The 20,704-nt window shown below is 34.2% G+C and overlaps 1 protein-coding gene and 1 long non-coding RNA gene across 2 annotated transcripts; one reads left to right on the top strand and one right to left on the bottom strand.

Moving 5' to 3' along the window:
• The first annotated feature begins 963 nt into the window (after positions 1-963).
• Positions 964-17,977, top strand: LOC112050579 (uncharacterized). Its single transcript, XM_024088871.2, has 3 exons — positions 964-1,140; positions 14,046-14,240; positions 15,436-17,977. The coding sequence occupies exons 1-3, from the start codon at positions 1,117-1,119 to the stop codon at positions 16,033-16,035; spliced, it is 819 nt and encodes a 272-aa protein (XP_023944639.2). The 5' UTR covers positions 964-1,116; the 3' UTR covers positions 16,036-17,977.
• LOC128198083 (uncharacterized) lies at positions 17,311-20,701 on the bottom strand. Its single transcript, XR_008250825.1, has 2 exons — positions 19,848-20,701; positions 17,311-18,949 (listed from the first exon to the last, which is right to left on the bottom strand). It is a non-coding gene; the product is annotated as an uncharacterized LOC128198083 (long non-coding RNA).
• Positions 20,702-20,704: the final 3 nt, after the last annotated feature.

Consider the following 20,704-nt stretch of genomic DNA (forward strand, 5'->3'; position numbering starts at 1 on the left):
AGAGAATAGATTTGATAACATAAAAAGCGCACACCTGCGTAAATGGGCACACATTAAACGCTTAGCTAAAAGCTTATCACCAAAGTAGGGCAAAGCTCCAAGTTGCATTCGCTCACAAGGACATAGCCACTTAGATACGGAAATAAATATACAAGAAGAGGCGTTTGAGGATGATATACATATTTATGTCTAATATAATGTTAACAAAATGTAAATTAAGAAACTCACGATTAATTTACACCAATAATAATTTAAATATAAACATAAAATGTAAAATTACAATTTAAAATCGTTAATATAAACATTTATGCGTATCCATTATGTAGGTCTACAATTAAAGTATGGTATGATATGTCCTATAGTATTTATTTCTACTTCCCTTCCCTTCCCCAAAGAGGAGATTGCTAGATGTAGCAATGCGTATCAGTCAAGAGTGTCCAATCATGTCAACGAGCTGACATTAAAACTGATAGGCACGGGCAGTGTCACTCATGAAGGCTGAAAAAGCATAGTGTTCACACTCACATTGGCTCAGATTTGTTAGCAAAAGAGGGACCTTCTTAGTGGAGGGAACCGCTCTGCTCAAAACACAACAAAAATACCTTGTACCTTATTATACCTTATAACAACTGAATAAATACCTTATATAAATACTTTACAACAACTGAATGGCTCATTATGATGTGACACAAATTGCCAAGTCCCAGAAACAAAAAGCTTCCCTTTATAGAACTACATTTTCAGAAGCAGCAAACATAATTATAAATTCCCAAGAAATGAGTGTTCACTGGAACTTTAAAAGTAATGGATAGTAGTTACTAAAGATATATTAGGAAATGAATAATTTCAAAACTATCCACTATAATAAACATGACGTTAATATATTACAAGTGCGTATGTAAAGAAAAAAAAAACAACCAGATCCGGAGTAAAATATAAATAAGTCATTGGGGGAATGTCGGAAAGTAATTCCTAGAACACAAAGGAAAGCTAAACAATCGCTTCCAGTGGCAGTCAGTTCGCTGGTGGCGACCGCAGTGCGCAGGCGCAAATAGCAAGCACGCAGCGACCGACAGTCCAGTCCGACACTCGGCCAGCACTCGCCTTGCACGCAACATGGCGGCCCAGCGGTGTTTGCCCGTGAGTTACTATCTAAACTTCATTACCATACCATGAGTCCATTTCTTATATTACTTATAATGACCTGTTCCCGCTTGAATGAAGTCAAGTTCATCAACTAGTTAGCTTTTATATTGTTGTGGTTGGAGCTAATTCTTATATTTACTTTGTTAACTTAAGTTTGATAATGAGACAACATAAAAACCTTATTAGTTATTATCGTACTAAAAGACCATTTACTTTTTATTAATACTTACTTATTGGAACAAATTAAGTTAGTTTGACAGTAAGTGAGTTACTATCTAAAACTTCACTACCATACCATGAGTTCATTTCTTATATTACTTATGATGACCTCTTCCCGCTTGAATGAAGTCAAGTTCATCAACTAGATAGCTTTTTATATTGTTGTGGTTGGAGCTAATTGTTATATTCACTTTATTAATTTAAGTTTGATAACGAGACAACATAAAAACTTTATTTATTATTATCATACTGAAAGACCTTTTACATAAATACTTACTTATTGGAACAAATTATCTAAACTTCATTACCATACCATGAGTCCATTTCTTTTATTATTTATAATGACCTTTGCCCGCTTGAATGAAGTCAAGTTCATCAAATAGTTAGCTTGTTGTATGTATTGTTGTGGTTGGAGCTAATTGTTATATTTACTTTGTTAACTTAAGTTTGACAATGAGACAACATAAAAACCTTATTAGTTATTCGATAATAACTAATAAGGTTTTTATGTAAAGAAATTAATGGTATTTTAGCACGATTACTAAAATACCATTAATTTTTTTTTCAATAATACTTACTTATTGGAGCAAATTAAGTTAAGTTTGACTATGAGAATAGAGACAACTTCTATAACTAACATAAATGGTAGAAGCCCTTCATATTTATTAAATGTATAACTTTTAATGACCTATTGCATTGCGCTTGAATAAAGTTAAGTTCGTCAAGTAGTTTCATTAATAGGTACTTAGTTTGTTGGATTGTTGTGTTTAGAGCTAATGATATTGTGAGTTGACTTAAGTTTGACAATGAGACAACATCTAAAGCTTACTACCATACCAACAACCCTATTTCTTATATTTTATTTTATAATAACTCTTGTTTCGCAATTAAATGCAGTCATGTCGTCTAGCTCTAGTGTTATAAATTAATAATTGTTATTTACTTTATAAGTTAAGTTTGACAATGAGACAAAATCTTATGCTTACTACCATACCAACGGCCCAATTTCTCGTTTAATTTTTAATAACCTCTTGCTTGAACGAAGTCAAGTTCATCAAGTGTTATCATAAGTAATACCTAATAGTTGTATTGTTGTGGTTAGAGCTAATTGTTATTTACTTTGTTAGCTTAGCGTTGACAATGAGACATCCAAACCTTTACCATAAAAAGCCCCATTTTTTATGATTAGAATGACCTCTTGTTTCGCACTTGAATAAAGTCAAGTTCATAAATTTTTTTCTTAGAGCTTTGATGTATTGTTATGGTTGCAGCAAATTGTTATTTACTTTGTTAAATTAAGTTTGACAATGAGACAACTTTTAAACATAACATAGTTGTTAAAAGCTCCATTTCTTCTGATAGTCCAGTGGATATGACCACTGCCTCCGATTCCGGTCCGAGGCATGCACCTCCAACTTTTCAGTTATGTGCATTTTTAAGAAATTAAATATCACGTGTCTCAAACGGTGAAAGAAAACCATCTTGGAGAAACCTGCTTACCTGAGAATTTTTTTAATTCTCTGCATGTGTGATTTCTGCAAATTCGCATTGCCCTCTCATTCTGAGAAGAGGCTCGAGCTGAGTAGTGAGCCGAATGTGGGTTGATATTGATGATGATGATAACTTTAATTTACTCTTGTATTGTGCTTGAAGAAAGTCAATTTCGTCAAGTATTTTCACGAATGCATACGTAGTTTGTTGAATTGTTGTGTTTAGAGCTAATGGTATCTACTTAGTTAACTTATGTTTGACAATGAGACAACATCCAAACCTAATAATTGTCCCATTCATTTCCTTCTACAGCATTTAATGACGCCTATTGAGAAAGAATATAATAAGGAACTTAAGCTAACTTATCCTAATAACTATATAAATCATGCCAATGTGGATTGGTGGCAAGAATACTGGCTGCATTTCCGCGCTGGACAGCTAGGCTGATCCTTTGCGCAAAAAATGAGCCAGCCCTTCTGTCACCAGTCGAGGCACAACAAATGACGTCTTGCATATACAAAGCCAAGTTCGTCAAGTGTTATCTTATGTAAGTTAGTATGTTGTATTGTTGTGGTTGGAGCTACATGTTATTTACTTTATCATGTTTGTCAATGAGACAACATCTAAATCTGAGTAAAAGTCCCATTCCATTTTTTCTAATGTGCTACAAAGTAGATAGGTACTTATTAGATATTTCAAATCTACAAACAATTAATAAAAATATTATAAAGTCAAAGTCAAAGTTCATTTATTTTAATTAGGCTTTAGTGTACAAGTTACACTTTTGGAACGTCACTCGTAATTAAATTCCGCCGTCACTCGTAATTAAATTCACGCCGAAAACGTAAAATTAAAGTTAGAATGGTTATAAATGCGCCTTGTAAAATGTAGAAATGTACATTGTACTCTATCATTTACCCATTCGAAGCCCAAAGCTAAGATTTCATCACATGGTTACCGTCGCATCTGGTCAACGAACTTCGCATATAGTCTGAATGCACAATGTGCACAGTTGCACACAGCACACCTCGCTCAGTGATGTTAAACATAGTTGATGTATATACATACTATGCACTCTTACAATTCAAGCCTTTTACTTTCTACAATTCAATTAAAATTCAATGACTGATGATGAATAAGACGCCCGAGACTTCGTTCGTCTAAAATTATGTTATATACAAATCCCGCAGGAACTATGGATTTTAGCAAATTTTAGCAAATCTATCTCCATTTGAACTTTTTTTAGATTCCGTTCAATAGTTACTGCGTGAAAGACTAATGCCATAATATACCCAGATTGTACAGGCTAGACCGATTGAGGTTTTCTTAACTGGTCCAGGTCTGGCTAGTGGGAGGCTTTGGCCGTCGCTAGTTACTACTCAATCGGCAAGCGATTTAGCGTTCCGGTACGATATCGTGTAGAAACCGAAAGGAGTGTTGATTTTCATCCGACTCCTAATAAGTTAGCCCGCTTACTTAGATTGCATCATCACTCATCATCAGGTGATATTATTATAGTCAAGCGCTAACTTGTGGAGAATGAAAAAAAATTGAAAAAAAAACATTACACGATAAACGTTCGTCCAAACTAACATTAGTGTGATATTTAAAGAAGACTAAAAGTCTATATGATAGAGGTACGATCACAGAACATATTCGTGGGTACGACATTGTACAAAGGGCGAACTGAACCTAGACCATTCCAGATTTCACTCAACCATTGAGGCTCATAAATAAGCTAATGTGTTAAATCTTTTGTGTTACTTATCAATAGATTATATCAACATTTTAACACACTTTAATTAATCGAATTCGAGTAAAAAATTACCTAATGGATACCAAATGAAGCCTATTATCGCGGTGCTTTAAATAAATTGATCCAATTACTACACGCGAACTTTTTGTGAATAGTCCAAGAGCCCGCGATAACCAGACCTTCATTATTTTATAAAAATTAAAAATTTTTTAACCCATGATTTTATGTAGGTATATCGGTAAGCAAATATGGAGTTTGGGCCATCCATGGTGGGTTTGGGAATTAACATATTTTGACGGCCTCCGTGTCGCAGTGGTATGCGCGGTTGATTTACAAGACGGAGGTCCTGGGTTCGATCCCCGGCTGGACCGATTGGAGTTTTCTTAGTTGGTCCAGGTCTGGCTGGAGGCTTTGACTGTGGCTAGTTAGTTACCACCCTACCGACCGTTCCGTACCGTTAAGCGATTTAGCGTTCCAGTACGATGTCGTGTAGAAACCAACACAGGTGTGGATTTTCATCCTCCTCCTAATAAGTTAGCCCGCTTCCATCTTAGATTGTACCATCACTTACCATCAGGTGAGATTGTAATCAAGGTCTAACTTTAAATAATAAATAATATAAGGATGGTTCAAGCAATGGTGATACTTCAAGCGTTCAAACAAAGCTTTCGTGCTATTTATTATAAATATGTACTCGTAAATATTATGAGAAATCATATTCTCCGTCTTCATGATTTGAACTGGCAACCCTTTACCGGGCACCGTTAATAATAAATAACTTTAACGTTGTCCGGCGAAGGGTAGTCATGAGGGCCAGATGGAAGGTATTGTTCATATTTTTCTGAAGATATTTAAAAAAACGTTCATATCATGCAAACCTACTCGTATGGTAGGAGCGCGGTAATACAAACTGGTTAGCTTTTATAAAATGACAAAGATCTGGCTATCGCAGGCTCTTGTTAACTTAATAGGATATCATTTACAAGTTAATTTGACCTCGATGAGCCTGTTCCATTTCTTAGGCCTTGCTTTGTGCGTGGGCGGCACCAGACGAATGTTGGCATTGTACTGCACGCGCCGATTTCCGGATTGAAACCGGACAATGACTGCCGTCACAGTGTAGAAATGAGAAATACTTACCCTTTGTTTCCACAAGGTTTCAAATAAATATATTTTAGGTATAAGTTCCCACATGAGATAACATTTTTACTACACAGCAGTCCCTGGATTTGTTCGGTTTTATTTGCGTGATATTTTCTTCTTATACTCGTAAAACGGTAAAAACTAACACTTTTATAGCAATAAACTAAGTCCTAGTAGTTTATTACTATAAACGCTCGAATGTATTCTATATTAAAATAATTTAAAACATATACAATAAACATTACAATATTGTAAGAAATAGTAGTCAGAGACAGATATGACGTCAGGTGGCGCGACTTGTTTTCGTAAAGAGTGGGGAGTTAGAAAGGGGTAACTATCGGTTGACGATATAAGGCGCCCGTTCTTTTGCCGTATCTATTTCCGAGTTAATGCTAAATATCTCCGAAAGTGAGCGATAGATCTACTTTTGATGAACGAATTATATTAAAAAAACTCATTTTAATGATTGCTAAGTCAATACAGTACGATAAATAATAATGCCATCTCATGGTCTTTAAGAAAGATATCATCATCATCACCATTAACACTGCTGGACATAGGCCTCTTGCATGGACTTCCAAACAAAACGGTCGGTTTGTTTTCTTTTTTTTTTGGAAGAAACCGTTTTGTTTGAAAGAAAGATATAATTAGTTGTAAAAAAATCGGACAGTCGGTCTCGCCCACCGAGGATACTGATCATTATCGGGAATCGAATTGCGTAGGCTTTGCACGTATTTCTGAAATAAAGGGTCATAACCCTTGACAGACAGAGAGACAGACCGACGGACAAAGTGATCTTATGAGGATTTAGTTTTTCCGTTTGCTGTACGGAACCCTAAAAATAATAAGAGTTATTCGTGTTACATTACAAAGTCGACGGTAATTGTTGACTACTGTAATTGAACTTAGTACTTACAAGGTATGTGTGAGAACATTCTTTGAGGTGACGCAGTTAGCAGGAAAAGTTGAAGATTGAATTGATTGAAAGATTAAGCAATAGTGCGACACACGTAACACGCTACTTCTCATGTATATAGTTATAAATCAGATTATACCTAACCATCGACAGCGCGTGTTCTGCTCACTGTCACTGTTGAGCACCTCTTAGATTGAGAGGGGTTAGGCTAATAGTCCACCACGCTGGCCCAATGCGATTGGCAGACTTCAGATTGGTATCTGATGATGCATAAAACGTATAATTGATAATATAATATTTTTGATAATGATGCATAATTTATAATTGATAAGTAATATATGACCATGGGCATAAAATCAAAGGCAAGCGGACGCTTTATATCTCAGACCAATTATAGAAGGACCTGTATCGCACTCATAGTCACGAACAAAATTGTCTGTATTTTCTGAGGAAAACGAGCTTAGATTTTGTATATATCTTGTACTAAACTAGAAGTTTGTGCCCGTTTTTACACCATTCAATTACACAAAAAGGTATTTTTACGGAGCTCTTTAACGGACGAACACGATTACAACTATTTAACATTGATTCTATAGAGACAGTTTTTATAATCACATTAGATCGTTGATCATATACTTTGACAGAAAAGTAACGTCTAGCGAGGCAGGTCCTATACAATAATTGGTCTCAGCTTTATATAGTTACGCTACGTTTTCTGTTCTGTGGTCGCGACCACGGATTAACTTAAGTAGGTAGGTAGGACGGTCGCAGGCCGTCAGCTTGAAACTTTTTATTTTATTTTTTTAAGTTACAAGGGGAAAAGCGTTTCGTATTGTATTTTGTATATTCCATAGTTTTGGTTGTCATTGAATTGGTCTTTGAAAGTAGAAGTTGATTTGTTAACACAATTTTACGATTTAGGCATTTGTTTGTGAAATATTGAGATTTGAAAGTGCTAATTTTTGTTACTGTCAACGTCAAGTGACCACGCCTTTACTAGCTAAGTTGTTGTCTAAAGATACTCAGGAAATTCGCAGACATAGCATATAATGAAGTTAAAAAGAAAAATATCACAGTAAGAGTATATAGGAATTATTAATTCGAAAAATCGAAAACCATTAAATCGACATTGGTGAAGTCAGCCACTACCGATCAATTATTTTCACAATCCTGCAGCAGTAACGGCTTGACAGCCAATAAAACTGATGTGCATGACATCATGCCGATCACGACCAATACACGATCAGTTTTATCGGAAGTCTTGATTTGATCGTCAGTGGCTGACATGACGTACAACTGCGGAACACTGCACGTGGTACAACACCCACTTGGTCGGTTTTTATTTATTTAATGTGTGTATATCACAATCATACTCGTAGATGTTTCGCGGTATGAGGCATACACAAAAATAGTAAAATAATAAAAAAAAACATTTATTTCAGTTTCTAAATTTACATAAATAAGTGCGAGTTTGGAACCTTCTTTAAAGAGTAGTAAAAACTTCTTCTGTATTAAAAGGCTCCGCTCTTCCATAGCTAGTACAGAAATAACAGATTCTAAATGAACATTACAAAATAAATTAATAATAGGTTGGTTTGTTTAATAGTATTTTCATATTAACTTATTAAGATTAATTGTTGATAAGTAAATGAAAAGATTCACAAAGCCTAGCTGGATAGGTTGTTAAGAAGATTAAAGTACTAAATATTTGGTATGATTGAGCAAACAGTTGCGCTAGAGCTCGGCAATGACCCGCAACGAGGCGACCACTCGTATGTTTATATTAAAATTATTCATAATCTCACGGACAATTGCAGAGACGTTTTAACCATGACGATAATTTTTGCTTATGTACTAACATCGATTCTAAGAACTTAGAACATCAAACCAATCAACAAAGGTGAATCAACTACAAAATACTAAAAGTATCTATCATTTGAATTTATTCCATTCTAATATATTTAATTCGAAACCCTGTTTGTCTATTTCTCTGTTTGTCTATCTGTCTGTCTTTTGTATTTTACTCGATAAACCGCTGAGCTAAAATTAAGCCGATTTAGATAAAAACCGATTTAGGTGAACATCCATAGTTCTCGTGGGATTTTTTAAAGAAATTAAAGAGTTTCACAGGGACTCTGGTCGTGTGAAACTCTGTTATTTTTCATCTTTAAGTTTAATTTCTTAGGTATATTAGGATCTACCTAGATAGATGCATTAAAAAATAAAACTGTTTCTTAGTTAGGTAGATACCTACTACCTACCTATTTAAAAATGTAGGTAATAGACACAGCAAGTCGATGCAATTTATATTCTGAAAAAACCCGCAGTCTATAATTACTCGTATTATTAATATTCTTATTGCTATCTATAATTGCATCAGCTGCACTATAGACTAATATTCCGGGTCTAAGGCAGAATAATATATATGTTTAACACTAAGTACATACGAAGTGGACACGGCCATGCACTCATTTTGTTCCCTCCCTTCACTTGAAGTACACATACTCACAAAATATATCAGAAATTAACTACGTACCTACTCAGTTTTTTTAAATAATCAACTATCAATAAACAAGTCCAAATATATTACAAATAATGCCTGCTATAAAACTCAATTGCGTTTAACGTATTAACATAAATAATATAAAATGCCTTTAACACGTTCGCTGCGGTACGAGGTCAATTGACCTCGTATGTATAGCGTGTTTAAGCGTTACGAGGTCGATTGACCTCGTAGTGCACCAGAAGAAAGTACAGAAAAATCAGTGCCGCAGCGAAAGTGTTAACTTTGATTACCTACGTAATAAAATCTAACTTTACATCGATTATTTATTTGATATTCAATAATAATAATTTTACGAAAAAAAAACGATTAAAAATAATGTTAAGTGTGTAATATTTTTCATAACAGGAAATTATGACATTTATTTTACCAAACGTTACAAATCTTGGCAACCTAAGAGTTCATTTGCGAGTTATGCCAGGGTCGGGACCGTCCATCGAAACCATGAGTATTGGAAAGAAGTTTATGTTAAAAAAAGTAATGGTAACTTATAATCAAGTTCTAATTATTCTAAACTATAGCTGTGAATCGCAGTTTCACCTAGATATCGTTCCTGTGGGATAATCGGGATAAAAGTAGTATAGGCGGCTTAACTTCCCCCCACACTTCAACCAATTTACAACAAAACCTTGACAAATAATATATACTTAATACTTCCTCATCACTTTTTCTATTGGTGAAAACCGAATACAATTCCGTTCAGTAAGTTTTGCTCGAACAGACAGACAGACGCGGAGGAGTACTTGCTTTTAAAATAGGTATAGAATAAAGATGTATAGATTCAATTCTTTTTGACGTTAATTTAACAATTTGACTGTTTTGTAATACGCACACAGTATTATTATTATATGATATTATGATATTATATCAATATTTCTTATTAATAATATGTTTTGAACTTTTAAATTTCGATGACACTGACAGTCGTCGTAACGATCCAAAAAGTCTACTCAATGTTTAAATGCCCATAAACCTTAATACTTTATGGAAAATCCTATAAAAATATTTAGATTACAATTTAAACCTAATAGTCGAACTAATCTGTACATATTATATTTGGCATTGAATAGAAAAGGTATATTAAAACCACACCTAATAATAGCATGCATACAACTTGCAAAAACTTCAAAGTCAGTAAGATTGACAGCCAGAGTAAGTAAGCACTAAAGCGCTAAGGTTAAACAATTAACTAATCAAAGGCCATCGGTCTCGCGGACAATGCATTGTGTGACGATGAAAATAAAGCAAAAATACTATTTCTTTAGTTTAATATGACCAAGGTTACCATTCGCCGAGATATTTATTAATTTAAATTGAAAGGGTCTACCCTTTCATAATATAACAATATTTAATACATTAATTTGATAGATATAAAATAAATTAGTAGGCATTCGATTGAAAATTCATATTCAATTAGGTATTTAGGTTTACGAGTGGTTTAAAATCTACCAAGTTATTAAACTTATAATATCATAGGTTTTAAATTGTCTTTCATTTGTTATTTCTGCACATTGCATAGCTGTATAACAATGGATAACAATAAAAACTGTAATCAGACTACCGAGAGCCATAGTCGCACCGACTTATACGGTTTTATGTGATTATGCCAGGAGAAATTCTATAAAGGAATTAGGTAGGTATTATAAAAAACACTTTTAAGATGTTTTTTATAATACCTACCTAATTCCTTTATAGAATTTAGTTAGTTAGTTAGTTAGTTGATAGTTTGCAATTAAAATCTTCAAAATAATTATAGTAAAATCCGTACAATTGTTCCAGGTAACTGAATCTATCATCAAGACAAAAATAAGTCAAACAGCCAGACTTAATAACGGAAATGACATTCAAAAAGATAAAATACATCGTCCATGTCAGTTTTTGATAAGTTATATCTCGTTAAGATCGGTGGTGGTAAAGCCTCTACAAATAAGAAATAGATACGTAAAAAGAGCACGCAAAGTAGATCTAACTGAATAAACTACAAATACCTACAAGAATCATATCATTTACAATTACAATTAGAAACTTAATTAATTTCATTCTCGTATGATGTAGATCGTAGGAATGAAGACTTTGACTACTTAACATAAATGAGACAACTAGATTAGTCACATAACCTCTGGCTGATATCATTAAATAGCTTGCCGTTACTGTAAACTAAGTTTGTATGCGTAAATAAAATATTCGCAAACCGATCATTGTCCAATTAGATTCGCTTCTTGCTATGAATAGGTTTGGCCCAACTAAGGCAGCATGACAAATCGAACTGTTTCTGTTGAAAGGTAATCGCCTAATACTAAACGTGCCTATTTAAAAATCAGATAATGTTTTCATTGTAATTAAAATTTTGATCAACATATCACTTTCCAATTGATTACGAAAACTAATAGCCATTTTCAAAAACTTAGGAGAAGTAGCAAAGCTAAACTAGTTAAAACTGTATACATTTCTCTTTGTCAATCACTAATAACATATTAGACTAAAAGCCCTTGAAAAAAAATTACCTGTGAAATGAACCAACATGAATAACGCTTAGAAGGCTGAAACTATATCAGAAAATACCTCTGAGCACTATGCCGTCACTTCTGAGCGGTACAGGTGAGTACGCGAGTGAATGGTATTTTTCAGGTACAAAGGATGAAGGCTTGTAGTCTATATGGAATTGATATATGGGTTGGCGCGACAAAACACATATGTATTACAGCTTTTGGAACATGAGGAGAGTATGTCATACTATTTACAGGACAACCTGTATAACATCCTAAATTGAATGTTGAATGAAAACCAATAACATCAAAACACTACGTTACGTTTCGTCAAATAGATCATAAAATTAATATTATTAACAAGTATTATAACACAATGCATTTTGAATTTCTCTGCATCTAATTAATAAAGAGCTCGTTTTATTTAATCACATAGATTTAATATGCCGGTCCGCACTTCTTGTAACATTCAAGGCAAACGATAATTGCTCTCTTAAGTCTTTACATCGACACTTAACACATAAACTAGTTTCCTTAAGGTACCACAGGAAATCATTAATTCATAAAAATTACTACACAGTAAACACGTGCATATTATATGAATATGATGATGTATTTACTCTGCCATATACTCGTACATATATAGATAGATTTCGATGGATAACATTTTTTTTTCACTTCTCATTCATTTATTAGTTCTTTTTTAATGATACTATTACATTCTTATTAATTGCCTACATTTAAATTATTATTATCTATTACTACTAATTTTGTAAGGAAATAAAGTTTGTGGTATAGAAGTAATCTCTGGATCTATTGAACCGATTTTAAATATTTGTTTTTTCTAGAAAGCCACGTTATTTGTGAGTGTCTTATGCTATATTTAGTCACCGTATTCTCACGTGAACGAGAACTACGCGGGTAACACTGTGAGGCATCGGCTAATGTACAATTACCGAATATTGACCTTTCTTTCTAAACCACTTTTATAGGGTTTAATTGGCTTTAAAGTAGGTACGTTAATTAAATAAAATTAAAAATGGGGTAGATACCTATCCAATGTGTAATTCAGTGTGTAATCTACCTTCGTTTTCAGCCAAATCGATTTATTGATTTAGTCGTGAATGAGTAACAAACACTTACACAAAATATTCGCATTTAGGTAAAATATTACTGTGATACTAAAATAAAGTAATCTAGATATAGGTAATAGCAATAAATATAACCCATATTTATCTTGGAATCCATATTATAATAGTCATAACTTATTTTACTACGATTTTTTCATGAAAAACTGTCACAATCAGTAATAGTATTAATTGCTGTGATATATTTGCTAGGAGCTTAGTTTTACCCACAGAACAAACAACTCTAAATGCTAACTATAATTGATATATACATTTAATAATTGGTTCTAGAATGATTAAAAATGATCATAATCCGCTTTACCTACATATATAAACTGACCTATAAAATATAATTGCCAATAGTTAAGGATATACGAGGAATGTAATTTTTTATTTTGTTGTCAATAGTAGGTAGGTTTAAGTTATTAATTGTGCTTGTGTGACATTATGTAATAAACGAATTCCTGAAAAACTACAAGATGGCGTTGTTAACCTGTTGTTTAAAAATCATTGTATGTATAAAACATGAAGTTTTCATAATTAAAAAATCTTGAAAATAACAAAGTTGGGACGCCCAGCTATTTACTAACTTCAAGTAACTTTAGTGGATATCACGAAAATTACCAATTAAATTGTTGGTGATTCTAAGTCACGTAATTTCGTAGTAATTTATTGCTAACTGATCAAAATTGCTAACAAAATATGTTAACCAGTATGATTTTCGTTAACATTGAGCCTACTACTGAATACGAAAAATGCATTTGTTATTAATTTGATTTTAATTATATTAAGTCATAGATCAAAAGTTAGTGTATAGGCCAGCTGATATTAATAGCAGCTGATATTCATATATATCATCATCATCATCATTAAAAACCCATAATTGGCTTATTGTTGAGCACGAGAATCCTCTTAGAATGAGAGGGGTTAGTCCACCACGCTAGTCAAATGCGGATTTGCACACTTTACACACGTAAAGATTTAACAAAATACTCAGTTTTCCTCACGATTTTTTTCCTTCTCGTGAGACACGTGATATTTAATTTCTTAAAATGCACATAACTGAAAAGTTGGCGGTGCATGTCCCGGACCGGATTTAAACCTACACTCTCGGAATCGAAGGCAGAGGTCATGTCCACTAGGCTATCACGTTTAAAAGTATGTATAGATTCTAATATTTTTTTTCCTTTTATTTCAGGTGCTCTGCGTGGTTCTAGCGATTGCATCGACGGAACCCGTTCCGGGGAGGATCCCTAAGGTGTACAACGCTTTGATCACGTCGAATCAGAACTTGGAGCCGAGCAAAGCGTATCCCGTGTACCAGCCTGTGCTGCACAACGCGTTTCCGTTCCCATATCAACCTGTATTTTATGGAGATGTGCCTCTAACAAATGTAAGTACTTTGGCTGTATTACTGTTTTAAAACTTCCCGCATGTTACTTAGTTCTAAGTAGGGAAGATATTATTTATTTCATCCCGTTTTTAGAGGGTTAAGAAAATTGAAATTTCATCAATTCTGGACGTATGGAGGTCCTAGGAAGCATCATATCTTTTTAATAATAATTGTACATGAAAGGCTGAAAATATATTGTGTCGTAGTATCCAATGATGTACCTACCTATAGTTGAAATTGTCATTAATGAGAATAAGTTGTACCTAGATATATATTGGTCTTGATTTTAAATGTTTTCCAAAATTTATATATTTGTAATCAAATTTTGTAAATTGATTACAAATATAGTAATAGTAATTTTTATATTTGTAATCGTTACCTAAATTAAGATTTCTATCCGCAAAATTCAGTAATATTTGATGCAATTATTTTAATAATAAACAACAATTATATACGCCTTTTAAAAACCATTGTAACTAGAAAAATAAAACAACAATATAGAAATGATTATCATGTCTTATTTAATTACTGTAAATTAATGCCAATAGACGTAAAAACAAAATATTCCATAATAACAGAGCAGTATCTTCAAATAAAACCTAAACTGAAGGAAATTACATACAATATACAACTAAGAAGTTCAAAAAAATGTAAATTGTATGTACCGAACTTCATAAATGGGTATGGTAAGAGAAGGCTGGAATATGTTGTTCCAACAATCTTTAACGATTTTCCGGATGCGGTAAAGAAAAAGTTAAGGTGCTTCTAAAAGATACCAATATACTCACGAACGTACATAAGCGGAAACTAAAGAATTATTTTTTGGGACAGCCTGTGTAGCGTCGCAGCACCGGTTCACTCACACTTTTATTCAACTGCCCTATAATGATTATTCTTGGTATTTATCCTCTTCTGTTTGTTAATCTGTTTATTTATCCTCTTCTGTTTGTTAATAATGTTCTGTTTGTTCCTAAATATTGTATTATGCAAACCAAAGCACAGTAAAACTAACTGTGGTCTGTGTTGCACTATGGTTAGGCTTAATTTCAATGTGTTGTTTGTTGAATAATAAATAAACAAAAATAAAAAAATATGCAGGTTATAAGCTTGCTGAATACCCACCAACATGATTCTCAAATACAATAAAAGGTACGAAGTTCTATCAGTTATTAAATACTTTACTCTTGCATTCCAGGGCCTCATTCCAGTACCTGCAGCTAGTCCAAAAGACGTAGGATCGAATACAAATACGAAAGAATCGCCACCACTAACCACTGCAGCCCCAGCGGAGTCGGAACCATCTGAAAACCCCACTCCACCAGAACCGGAGCCGAGTCCAGCTCCAGAAGGCGACAAACCTAAAGCATCACCACCTGAGCCACCGAGAACAGAATCCCCAATACCCCTCAACGAATTTGGTCTTCCACCTCAAATTGTACCTTTAGGAGGGGGTCACTTCAGCCCAGCGTATCAATATACGCAATTCACTTTCCCATACTCATACCCTGGGCTACGTTTCTATGATCCTTACAATCCTTTCGGTTTCCAACCTTATGCTGGATTTCCACTTTACCAACCGTTGACGAATATCTTAGGAGCTGGTGCGCCAGTTCCAGCTCTCAAAGCTGAAGCGCCAGCGCTTGCAGCTGCCCCCGCATTAAGCCAATCATCACAGACTCCACCCCCGGAACCGAGCGATCTTAACCTCCTCAATTACTCCTCCAAAGACCCTGCGATCCCTAATGTGCCACCACCACCTCTGCCACAGGGTGGTCTAAAAACGAACGCGGAGTAAATATTTTAAATAAGATAGGTATAAAGCTCCATCTATCATAAAAAATCTAATGTTATTATAATTTATGATATAATATATTTTTTACGTATTAGGAACTAAATACGAACTAGTACGGAATAAATTTTTAATACAAAGTATTAAATTACTTAAATTATAAAATAGTCATAACTGTACAATGTATTTCCAGCAATACTTACTAAAAGTTTAATTTTGTCTATTACGAAACTGTGCGGTATATTTACGTGAATTTTCTCAAAAAGTGCAATACGTTCTATTAATATAATTGGTATATAAAAAAAATCGGAAACTATTAAAACAACATAAAAGTAATGTCCTTTAGGACTTATTATGTAAATTCTCTTTTTACAAGTGTTACTTACACTGATGAGCATTTATAATTTACATCTAAAAGTAAAGTTATACTTTTAGATGTAAATTATAAATGCTCATCAGTGTAAGTAACACTTGTAAAAAGTACTTATTAACAATTAGTATTAATCAATGAGATCTTGAATAAAAAAATTCCTTGTAGTGAAAAAAAATCGGAAAAAAATCATCGTATTTTGAGTATTTTTTGTAAGGTATCTTATAATCAGAGTAAATCTTTATATAACTTGTATACTCCAGTGACAAAAAGTTGTATACGAGAAATTATAGCCCATATTCTATATTTTAGAAATATTGCGTCATCGTTAAAAATGCACACCTAGAATAATGCTGGCCACTCACCAACCGATAATCCCACATAGCTGCAGCGTTAGATAGACGTTAGATAAAACTGATCATGTGTTGATGATGTCATGCACATCGCGACCGACATACGATCAGTCTTATCGGCTGTCAAGCCGTTGGCGCTGTAGACATGTGAGCTTACTTGGTCGTCAGGGTCGTCGTCAAAAAAAAAACAAGAATCATGTACCTAATATTTCATATGATCATTATCATCATCATAATATCGGCCAATGGACGTACACTGCAGGAGTGGGCCTTTTGTAGGGACTTCCAAACATCACGATTCTGAGACATCCAGCGAATCCCTGCTACTCGCTTGATATCTACAGTCCTGGTGATGGCTCAACCAACACTGCGTTTCTATAGAACGGGGTCGCCATTACCAGCACCTTGGGACCCCAACTCTTCGAACTATGTACCCCGCCCATTGGCACATCAGCATATACTCGTAAATACTTTATACGTTATAGTATTATGTAGAATATGAAACGGACCACTTTTTCTATTAGATATATTTATGACGTGCTGACTGAAAACTTAAAATATTTTTATTTTTCTTTTATAGAGCACGGTAACGACCATTAACATTGTTTTTTACAAATTCTGTGAATAGACATTGAATCTAACAAACTAGCAGGCTTGTTCACTAACAATGACGTATGTTAGTTGCCATATTATAAAAAATTGAGATTCTATGTAACAATTGTCATCCAGTGCCTACTGAGATCCCTTTGTGGATACAGTAGGTAGATAACATTTCTCGGTTGATTAGATGTTTATTTTAATAGGTTGTTAATAAAGACCAAATTAGTGAATAAGCCAGCAGCAGGCTGTCATGTCATCCGGTGCCAACTGACGTCCCTTCATAGATATCATACAGTAGGTAGATGACCCATCCTGATAGTGAAGCAGGATGGCGGTTCGTTCAAGTCATCATTATCCTATTTTAACGGCCCACTGCAGGGCCAGGCGTCCCTCCTTATAGAAGTGGTTATGGAGCATATATCCACTACGCTACTCCATTACGGGTTAGTGGGTTTCTGGTTCTTTTATGTACCTACATACTTATAAATAAGTACATATTGTAGTGATATCAAATATGAATTGATATTCTTGTACCGTCTATGTATAAAATGTGTTATTACGATTACTAACACTTATGATAAATTCGTACCTACTAAACAAGTATAATAAATAGGTGTAATGAAAATCTCGCATTTTTACTTTCTTAACTCAAGGTTTTACCCGTACCTATAGGTCCCGTGGAAATACGGGGATAAATATCGGCTTGGTTCCTCAATGATAATTTAGCTTTTTTTATTTAATTATTATTAATAGGTTCCTTGACGAGAATCTCACCTGATGGTAAGTGATGATACAATATAAGATGCAAGCGGGCTAACTTGTTGGGAGAAGGATGAAAATCCACACTCCTTCCGGTTTCTACACGACATCGTACCGGAACCCTAAATTGCTTGGCGACACGTCTTTGTCGGTAGGGTGGTAACTAGCCACGGCCGAAGCTTCCCACCAGCCAGATATGGAGCAACTAAGAAAACTAGTAAAGAATAAAAAAGAAAAAGATAAGTAAGTATTATAGTTACACAGCAACAGAATACAGATTTAATGTCCATAGATAGTGATAGTCGAGTAAACCTCGTCAGTATTAATATTCACGAAACAAAAAGCTCTACTAAATCTGTGCATACAAAAGATAAGAGTTAAGCCTTTCAATTACACGCAGATACATGACACACTTTATTTCCATGGTGTAAGTAGAATCTATGAATGCTTTGATATCCTATCGAAAGTGTTTTGGTGTGGGATGCTACAGTAATGTTATTAAACTGATTACAGTTGTCACACTAAATACAGGATGATTCCCATTGTTCACTTATTTACTGTTATAAAATCATGCACAGTTTATAGGGTCTTTCAAACACCTCGATCCTGAGCCGCCTACATACAGGGACTAAAGACTGTAAAATGCCAAGTTCGGATTACTTTAGTCGAGTAAGAACGATTTTTGTGCGGTAAATCCAATAATTCTTTCGTAGTCCGAACTAGGCCATAGTGCTACTGCCACTTGCCAGCGTCTCCCTGCGACTCTCTTGATGTCATCACTCCACCTGGTGAGGGGTCGATCACTGCGCTTTCCGGTGCGTGGTTGCTATTCCCTCACCTTCTAAAACACCATTCTATTAACTTATAAAGCACTATGTCATTGTTTACTGAATTACTGTATTCTTGTTTGGGGTGCTATGTCGAAAACATATATGTTACAAATCGAGAGATCCCAACGTGCCGTTCTTAAAGTATGTTTATCCTTGCCGTTTCGCCATCCAATTTCTGATCTATATAAACAAGCTAAAGTTCTGAGTGTTAGAAAGACATTTGTCTGTCAAAGCCTACGTTTGTATCATCGTGAATTGGTTCCTTTAATCCCTATAACTTCTTCTAGAAGAAATACATGCCCTAGACCATTAGTTGCAAGCTGTTTTGCTCGTAAACAATACCTATATATTGCTCCACGTATTTAAAACTTATTACAAAAAAATAAACTAAGTATCAGAAAATTAGGTAATCATGCTTTTAAGACGTACATATTTAACTGGTTAATTGATTGCGATTACAACTATGTCGAAAATCTAATCGTTCAACATATTCTTTAAACTCGAACACATGAGGATACTTTTCTTAGCAAGCGCGTTCATACTTAATTAAACACACACTCGCATACACACCCACACACACACACACACACGCACCCAACAAACACACACACACACACACACACACACACACACACACACACACACACACACAAACATACAACCACACAAAAATTTATTTATTTGTGTTTGATCTTGTTTTACGAATACACCTTTCTTGTTTTGCCTACTACAGATTATCTTAATTAAGTAACAGATTATCAAAAAGTAACACTAATGGGAATCCACTGGCTCCCAAGATACAGTTACAGCTAGTTTGGGAGCCAGGGATCTACTCTTTTATTGTATTAGAAATTTGTTACTGGGTGATTAATAAATAATTTTTATTTTATTTTATTTTTTATTTACCTTAGGACCCCAACGTCGATCGGCTATTTGAACTCCCCTATTACCACTTCTCCCTCGTTGAGCTATTTCGGTGACTTTGGTTCATCTGCAGATCTCCTCATTTCCTCATTTGATCAGGCAAAACTCCTAGCATATCTCGTTCCGCCGTCCGCTGTGTGACTATGTGCCTTTTTATGAGACTCATAGACGTGACTTTGTTTACTCGTAATATCTACTATGTAAAGATTATGGATAAGTATTGCTAACTTCAGGTAAGGACCTACCAATAGGAAAGAGCTCAACAAGCCGATTCCCGCCGGGCTACCGTTTATAAATCCATACATATTCATTATTTTAATGATGCATGTATGGATATAAGAAACCATATCACGCGCAATGAATATCCTTTTAATTGGGTTACATTCGACAAAACTCCAACCTTCGCCACTGGTACCTACTACCTACTTAAAACAAAATCCTGGACAATACACATTTGGTCACATGAAATTTTTAGACGTATCGCAATCACAAGATTCTCTTTAAAATAATTTAATTTTTTATTGTTGAAACACCATTTATATTATCTAGTACATTTTTATTTACATGTGCATATTGGACTTAGTTAGTGTGATATTCCACTGGAAAGTTCTATAAGTTGGTATTGCTGCGACGAACTCACTAAAGTGTACAACTTGATTTCTGAAATTAAATCATTATTTTAGCATGGCAACAATTTATTAATATTTGCGCTCGATATGTTAAAAGTTATTTTTACTTTTTATTTGTGTCTCTACATTCATTTCGGATTACAGGTAACTATATTGTAAAACAAACTGTATGTATTGTTAATAAAAGTAATTCAAGTTTAAAAAAAATCC

Source organism: Bicyclus anynana, chromosome 1 (assembly GCF_947172395.1).
Source record: "Bicyclus anynana chromosome 1, ilBicAnyn1.1, whole genome shotgun sequence".
Taxonomy (NCBI): domain Eukaryota; kingdom Metazoa; phylum Arthropoda; class Insecta; order Lepidoptera; family Nymphalidae; genus Bicyclus; species Bicyclus anynana.

Bases quoted from the DNA above. Each gene is read 5' to 3' on its own strand.
- LOC112050579 (XM_024088871.2), top strand. From the start codon at position 1,117: ATGGCGGCCCAGCGGTGTTTGCCC. The intron at 1,141-14,045 runs GTGAGTTACTAT...CTTTTATTTCAG, and splicing joins CGGCCCAGCGGTGTTTGCCC to GTGCTCTGCGTGGTTCTAGC. The intron at 14,241-15,435 runs GTAAGTACTTTG...CTTGCATTCCAG, and splicing joins GAGATGTGCCTCTAACAAAT to GGCCTCATTCCAGTACCTGC.